The sequence below is a fragment of the Trypanosoma cruzi genome, genomic scaffold (genome assembly GCF_000209065.1).
Source record: "Trypanosoma cruzi strain CL Brener 1047053516653 genomic scaffold, whole genome shotgun sequence".
NCBI classification, from domain to species: Eukaryota; Euglenozoa; class Kinetoplastea; order Trypanosomatida; family Trypanosomatidae; genus Trypanosoma; species Trypanosoma cruzi.
In genome coordinates, this window is record NW_001849527.1 from 144,420 (window position 1) to 152,654 (window position 8,235).

The 8,235-nt window shown below is 55.3% G+C and overlaps 1 protein-coding gene and 4 pseudogenes across 1 annotated transcript, besides 5 other annotated features; all 5 read right to left on the reverse strand.

Annotated features, from left to right (window-relative positions):
- Tc00.1047053506601.11 lies at nt 1-202 on the reverse strand (annotated as a pseudogene; the record flags this gene model as incomplete).
- Nucleotides 1-6,444: a sequence feature (areas not merged during assembly with more than two copies in the genome that could not be assigned to a particular haplotype).
- Tc00.1047053506601.21 lies at nt 1,076-2,467 on the reverse strand (annotated as a pseudogene).
- Tc00.1047053506601.31 lies at nt 3,723-4,640 on the reverse strand (annotated as a pseudogene).
- Nucleotides 4,930-4,959: a microsatellite.
- Tc00.1047053506601.40 (mucin-associated surface protein (MASP), putative) lies at nt 5,227-6,516 on the reverse strand (the record flags this gene model as incomplete). The annotated part of the gene is made up of 1 exon (XM_800400.1): nt 5,227-6,516. The coding sequence occupies one exon, from the start codon at nt 6,514-6,516 to the stop codon at nt 5,227-5,229; it is 1,290 nt and encodes a 429-aa protein (XP_805493.1).
- Nucleotides 6,445-8,235: a sequence feature (heterozygous, non-Esmeraldo-like haplotype).
- Nucleotides 6,720-6,808: a sequence feature (A-rich).
- On the reverse strand, nt 7,083-7,661 carry Tc00.1047053506601.51 (annotated as a pseudogene).
- Nucleotides 7,848-7,873: a microsatellite.

The window sequence follows — 8,235 nt, forward strand, 5'->3', positions numbered from 1 at the left end:
AATCCACTCGTCGTGCACCATCCAACACCATATTTTCCTTGGAGCTATGAACAACACCGGGCACACACTCCTTTGCGGCCGTCCACGGCATGCGCCTGCGGTGAGAATCCGGAGAAAGTCCCATTCCTTTTGTGCACAAAGTCATGGAGCTGACGCCGTTACGCGCGTCCCGGCGAGGGCAACAACAGCCCGCCGCAGCACTCACGAATGCCCACCTGTTGCCTCCTGTGCAAAAAAAAAAAAATAGACATTGGAGGGAAAAGCGCGCACAAATGCCCTGGCAAGAAAGGTCAGCACCAGCGGATGAACACTGAAGCCGTGGGTGCATGCTCCACAAATGTCCTTCCTTTTTTAGCCGCATTCTTAGTTGCATGGGAATGAATTGCAACCGCACACGCGAGAATACAAAAGCAAAAGGCGAGCAGCGCAGCCGTTGAAACACACACACGCGTATCGTATAAAACGCCTCATGGAGAGGAACGGAATGCAGGAAGAAGCGCACACAATTCCCATGGACACCCGCAATCGTGTGTAGTTGCATATTTCCACTCTTTGGCCCTCGATGCGTTCCTTTGCGTTTCTCGCCCGTGAGTCCTACTGCCGTGGGGTGCCAAGTCCCTGCAAAAACACACCTCAGGACGCGGCAACGAGGCTCCCCAGTGACCACCTCACGGCCATACCTTTTGGATACCTCGTGGACAGAGCGCCTCCCGCTGCAGGACAAACCACACAAAACAAACAGCACAATGCGCTGAGGAGTTGTGAGGGCAATCGTCCCACCACCGCCACCGCCACCCAGATCAGGATGATTCTCCCCTTTGCCACCACACCCTTGAAATGGCCCGGCGTTGTCCCCTCATGCTCCACTGTTTTGGCCACCATTCGCGTCATTTGGCCTCATCGCATGATCGCGCTCTATCAATGCCAACGACAGCTCAACCCGCAGCGTCCTATTCCTGTTCGTCGTCTCAATCATCATGCAGGCATGCTTCAGAAACGGATCCTTATCCGTCGCGGCGTTGCTCGCAGAGGCACTCGTGCTCCGTTCGCTCCGCGCCGACGCCGTGCTGTATCGTTGCACGCTCCCGGCCCTCCTCGTCACAAGCTCAAGGTTCGCAAACAAATGGGCGTCGGGCGTCAGTCCACCGTCTCGGATCAGCTGCTGCTTCCTGACCTCCGTCAACTCGTCGGTGCTGCTGGCAGCCACAAGCAACAGGAGAAGACGCAGTCACACTGGCCGGGGCATCGCGGCATCCCTCGCCAGGCGCCGCACGCCATCCAGTTATTTCCTGAGGGGTTTGTGCCCAACGGCGATGTCTTGTTCCACCTCCCGCACCTCCGCCAGCCGCTTCTCCCGGTACTGTGCCACAAGCCTCGCGCAAAAAATCGATCTGCAGCGACGGTCTGGCTTGCCTCTCCCGAAACTCCGGCGGAGCCCGCACCGCACTGCCCACCTCCGCAAGCTTGGCCTTCGGCTCCACGCCATGCGCCAATCCCGGGTGATACGCGCGGAGTTTTTTCAGCGCCACCGAAAGCTCCTCCACGCACTGCGCAAGAAAACAATGACGGTACGAGCGCCGGTACACATCTTCCCCACCAATTACTGCCGCTTCAAGTCCACCCCAGACGATTCCTACAGGTCCGCTCATACAAGTTATTCTCCAGCGGCATCAAGTCATCAAGCAGACACTGACATGTGCGTTGGTGCATCAGCGGCGTCACCATGACACAGCCCCAATCAACGATGATCCGCACCGAGTTGCCGCAGCTGTCGGCGCCCCTAAGTGAAATCCGGTTCTTCGTAGCAGAGCCTGGCAAGCCCTCAAAAAAGATCCCGGCAAGCCCATGGCAGATGCTGTCTGTGTTTTGTTGGCAAATGCCGGGCACACTGTTGTTCATGGCGTGAATAGCCGCCACAGGACGTGACGCCGCAACCTCCACAACGGACTCTCGAGTCGGAGGCGACAGCGGCGACAGCAGCTGAGGGAACCCATTCTGCATGCTGAGATGGAACACCAGCACCTCAGGGGCGGTAAAATCTAACACCATGTCCTTGGAACGCATCGCCCTCGGCGCTATCCGAGCCCGCGGGAGTTGCTGAGGAATGCGATGCGGGGTGCACCCGAGCGCAAAGATGTGTACATCCCTGTACGGGTCCTTTGCCATCCAATACTCAACTACGCGGCTCACAGACGCATCCTCCACGGAAAAAGTACAACGCAGGGCTACTCATAATCGGCTGCCTCGGTGTCATGAGGTCCTCGAGTAGCGTCACGCCGTGCTCCATGAAATCATGGAGACGCAGTGACCTGCTCAGCACAGACGCAGCATGGGCATCGCAGAAAAAAACTTTAAACGATCCATGAACGGCGTCAAGCATCTGGTGGAATATATAATCCCGCACACAACCACAAACGCCATTGCTGGGCTCACGCAGCCGCCCGCTTCCTTCAGCTTTGACCGCACCAACCCGCCCCACATAATATGTCAAGTAGAAGCCACACAGGCAATGTGCTTGGATATGCATGTGTGTGTCTTGTGTGTGCACATTCAACTGGCTCCGTTTTTTGTGTATGTGCGTCTCAGAAAATCTAACAAACACACAAGCAATGCCATACTACCATACGGTGGCCCAAATCGGCAATCAACACGGGAAAAGCTGTGTGCATCGAAATACAACCAATCTCAAATAAAAGGTCAAACGGAGCCCATACAGCACATGCATATGGAGAAAGGGACCCATTGAAATGGATGTTTTCCTATTGGACATCCAGTGCTGAGTGCGGGCCACGCAGGAGGAAGCTCAGTCGCCTTGCAGCGCAACGCCGTCCACACCGCAACTCCACAGAGTGTTGCCACGGCGGCAGCAGAGGCAAGCAGAAGAAGCAGCGGACAGGGACAAGCAGCAGCAGCAGCGTCATCACCGGGAGTCGGGGGCGAGGCCTGCTTGCCGTCCGTCTCGCTGCTCCCGTCCCTGCCGCCGAGAGAAGCTTCTTGCGGTCTGTCGGGGCATCCTGGCTGGATCCACTTCTCCTCTGTCAACGGATGTTTCTGAGGAGCAGCTAAGTCGACATCTTTCGGTGGTTTTCCACGGCCGGTCCCAATGCTCTCCGCAACGGGGACAGATGCCCCTGGCAATCCTTCTTCAGTGGATGCCGGTGAAACCGTCCTGCTCCACACGCCCTCTCCTCGCCGTCCCACGGAACCACTGGAAGTAGACTACCGCTGGTGGCGGATATCGTGCACACCTGCGCGTGGTCACGGCAACTAACGGTCCCCCCATCGTACGGCCAAGTGGCCCACGCAATCGTCGCCCCGTCCGTGCATGGAACACAACGGACGTTACCCTCTTCAGCCACTTCCAGATGCAATTACATGCCGAGACACCTCAATGCCGCATGCATGGCAGCACTGAGATGCGTCTCCTCCGTGTCCCTCGCATCCGTCGTGTTGGTGGGAAGCGTGTCCAGTCACCACGAAGAGGGCTCATCCCCAGGCATCGCAGACAAATATTCTCCCCTCCCAAATAACACCCTCAATATCCCTCACATCCAGTGCGGGATCAGTGATGGGGCAACTGTCCATCGGGTGCTTTCCCGACATTTCATGGATACTCCCCAGATACCAACCGCGGGAATACCGGTCCGACGCGCAGCACTTGACGGAAACGCCCAATGCGCAGAGCATGTGGGAATATTCACTCATGTTCGGTGAGGAGCACTTCCTCTGCAGTAGCCGGCACCCACAGTCGGTGCCATCCACTCATCCCTCGCGTGGCGCTGCGATAAGTGTGACTCCAGCGTCCTCCCGTCCCCATCGCCATCCTGCAGCTCCATGCCATCAATGTCGTCGCAGTCTTGGTGCTCCCTCGCAGCCATCATGGCATTCGTCGAGTCCACCACCACCGACAGCGCCCTGCCACGCACACCGGCAACATTCCTCACCATGCTGCGGCTGGCCATGTGCGGGCAGTTGAACCCGAGAGCATGGACCAACAAGTGCGCGGCGATGCGTCCGTGAAATAAAACGGCCGAGAAAAGTGCATGGCGCCAGCGATGGGACGGCCATCCTCCAGCGTGACGCACCGCAGTGTCCACACACCACCCGACGCCGCAGCCACGCACAGCACCATGACAGAATCGGCAACACCAGTGGAACGATGCCCAGCAGGCACCGTGAACCAACTGCAAACGCTGCCCGTGGCAAATGGGGGCACAATCAACGGACCCTCCAGTGGCTGCACGAGCAGACGATCCGCATGCAGTTACACAGCAGCGGGGACAGTCTCCTCGGCAACGAGGTTACCGTGTGCAGAGGATAGAACACCATCCTCACAGTGGCGATTGTCATTCAATAAATTCATTGCGTGACACCAGGAGGATCCGCGGTGCCTCCTGCTGTCACACGGGTCTGTTGTTGACGCCTTGATGCGGACGGGCACCCATGGGTCCTTCCAGACGCCGCTGCACAACTGCAACGCATCCAGCGCCCTGAGATGCATTCTCCCCACCGTAAACAAGATAAACCTCGCTGTGGGAGCGCACCACATCGTCAAGAAATAAGGAATACTTCAGGGTAAAAGCAAGACGTCCGCCGACAAACCACATCGCACAGATCATCAATAGCAGCACCAGTAGCGATGCAGACCGTGGGGTTGCCGTGGATCAACTGACGCACGCCATAAGCCACAGACAATCTTAATGGCTTTACAAAAATACAAGAGGCTGGCACTTCCTCAACAAAAACAAAAACATATAAAAAAGAAAAGAAATTCAAGTGTCCGCAATCAAAGCAACCTAATAATCCACAAAAAAAAGGTAATGGGTGCACTCAACCACAACACCAAGCAAAACAATAAAAAAAAAAGCCGAATCGTGGGACGACCAGCGCACACACTCTCATTGCTCCCGTAAAGCAAAACACACACACAGGGAGAGAGAGAGAGAGAGAGAGAGAGAGGTCGCCCACTCAATGCAATGGAAACAAAACAGAAACAGTTACGGTGCTCCGCCCATGCAGCCAGGCAGGACGGCAGCGGTGCGTGTGGTGCAAAAGAGAGCACCAACGGGACTGCATGGGTGTGCATGCAATATATACAATGGGCACATTATGTGTGTGCCTCGTGGGATGAGGTGAGGGCGAGAGTCCATGCAAGGGGACACACACAGAGAGTGAGAGAAGGACGAGTGTGTGTGCGGGCGGTGCACGGCTCTCTCTCCCTCACTCTCACGCGGCCACCACCGCAGCAGCAGCCGCACACGCAACAACAAGAAGAAGAAGCAAAAGAGGGGAGGTGGTGTGGGAGACCGCGGTGCTGCCGTCACTTTCGCCTGTCGTCGCCGTATCATTTGGTTGAGCAGTCCCTGCTGTTTGTGGTGCTGCCTCACCCATTTTGACGTTGCTGCCGTCACTGTTGCTGTCTTCTTGCGTCGCCGTATCATCTGTTTTGGCTGTGGTAATTGTTTCTCTTGGGATTCCTGCGCTGTGAGTGGCCGCATTCTCCGTGCTGTGTGACGCTTCGTCACTTGTGTCTCTCGCATTGTTCTGTTCGGTGTCGTTGTTTAAGGAGTTGTCGCTTATGCTTGTGAGGCTGCTTGCGTCACCAGGACTCTTTGCCTTTTTGATGGCAGCTTCATTATCCACTGCCGCAGGTGATGCGGTAGTTTTGTGCGCATCGCCAGACGCCGCTGTTGATTTACTTTTCCCAGTGGTGTGGGCGGGCTTTTTTTGTTTTTCCGCAGCGTCCTTGTGAGGATCAACAATATGTTTGGATCGGTCTTCCGCTTCCGTCACTCTTGCATGAGCTGGCAGAGTACCGTTGGCCAACTCAGCGGCACTCTCTTGACTGTGGCTGCTGGCAACATTCCGCACGGCCTCTGATTCGAGTGTCGCCGCTTCTTCCTGGGGTCGAATGTTGACTGGATCCGTTTGCTCCTCCTCCACCGGTAATTGGCGTGGCACCGGCCGCCGATTTTTTGGTTTTCCCTCAGCCGGTAACGGTGAGTTTATTTCCTCTGAGGATGTCTGATCTGACAAAGGCAGCGGCGGGTTTCGATCATCTTGCTGCCTCCCGCGATCCACATGGCCGCCTTCACTCCCCGGGAAATCATCACTCCCTTGCACTTGAACGCAACCCTCTGACATTTCTCCATCCTCATCGCAGCTATTCTGAAGCGACTCATTTTCTTCTGGAGCGACTTCCTCTACAGCACCATTCCCCGCCCCGCCAATACCAGCTGGAGTTACATCCTTCGCATCAACGGAAGGGACATGGCCGGAAAGGTGTTTGGAGTCCTCTCGATCCCCCACACCATCAACAGTCACCTGTTCATCAGTATCAGAAGGCTTCATACGGCCAATTTCACTCAACACTTCTTCCTGATCATCATGCACAGGCCCAGGAGGCAGCAAAAGGGTGCCAGCCTCTTGTTCTTCAGCACAGACACCACCGACACCGCACCACAGCACGCAGAGGGCACACACCAGCAGCACACGGCCACTCATCATCATCGCCATCACTCCTGTCACTTGCATGTAGCCTTCAGCACAAACTAACTCCCCGTCAACGCAGAGTGAAAACAAAAGGAGAGACAAGTCACACCACACACAGACACCGCAAATTGACAAATGGCAGCAGTTTGCACACACCATGGGGCAGTTGGAATCAGTGGGAAGGCAAAAAGGCAAAAAACACACACACAGCCCCGCAATAATTGACCAGCAAGAAAAACACACAAAAAACAATTAAAAGAAAAACACAAACAGTAAAAAAACGCAAGCAAAAAAAACAAGTAAAAACACAACAAAACAGATGCACCCAAATGACTCCAGTGTGCATGCACCACCACACGGAAATGCATCTACGCAAACAGTTGTGAGCGTGTTGTGCATATGAGTGTGTCCGGGATGCGTTCAACGTGACGGATACAGGGAGCAGCAACACGGAGCACACAGCAGGGCAGCGGAAGCAAATGAAGCAAAACACACAATCATTATTTTCTCTTATTTATTTACATCGGACCACAGTGGACGCGCACAAATCCCCGTGGCTGAGTGCTGGCACGCACAGCCCGCACACACTTCTTCAGCACACAGCGGTGTACGCCAGCGCGGATACTGCGAGCAGCAGCGGGGCACACACCCACGCAAAGCTGCTGAGGCTGCCGTCGATTTCGCGGAGACGTGACGGTGCGCGGGTGGTCGTCGTGGTTGGAGCCTCTGTGGTCGTTGTATTTGGCGTCTCCGGCGCAGTGGTCGTTGTGGTCGTAGTTGGTGCATTAGATTCCTTATGTTGTTCGTTTGCCGTAACGGCATTCGTATGTTCTGTCCGTCCATTAGACTCCCCACCATCTTGATCATGTGTATTATTGGAAGTATTTTGTGACTGACGTTTCGGTTATTGTACCCGTTGTATGTGACGTATGAAGCGCTGTATTTTCTACCGGTTTCGTCCCTTTGTTCTCCTCTTTCTTCCCTGCCGAGGGAGAAGTTGTACTATGAGATTCCATTTCCTGACCTAGTTTCTCTGGCTTGGACTTCGTTTGATCGGAACCTTTTTCAGATCTACCCTCTTCATCTTCATTAGCATCTTTCCCGCGTACGTACGGGCAGCAGCACAGGGCGAGCACCAACAGGGCGCACAGCAGACGGCACGTCATCATCGTGAGTGTGGTCGTTCAGTGGTGTGGAGCTGATCTGCACAGTGAGGGACATGGAAAGCAACAGGGGAGACGAGAGGTGCGGCAGACACACACAGAGGGCACACCACATGAGGAGAGGGCAGCAGCCAGGCATGCACCGTACGCCGCACACCACGCACGACACACACTCCAATCCACGGCAACAGGCACACACACACACACACACACACACAGATGGAGGAGGGAGAAGCAAACAGGAGCGGCACACAAGGCTCCACCGCATGCACATACGGCGAGAGCGGTCCGTCGTGCCGGCACCCCTCACGGAGTGCACGCACACACACAAGAGGAGGTGCAGCGCACACACAGCAACACAAAAGCAAAGTAACAATAATGAAAAAAGGAGAGATCCCCGCACACTACGTGGATTGTTGGTCCACGGGAAGTGCAGCCAATATTCATCACAAAATCAATTCATTTGCCTTTGGCCTTCGTTCATATTCAGCGCACACAACTACATGCTGGCCCGGCACCACCGCAGCAGCACGCATACGTGACAACAAGATGCAAAGGATGGGAAGTGGTGTGGGAGACC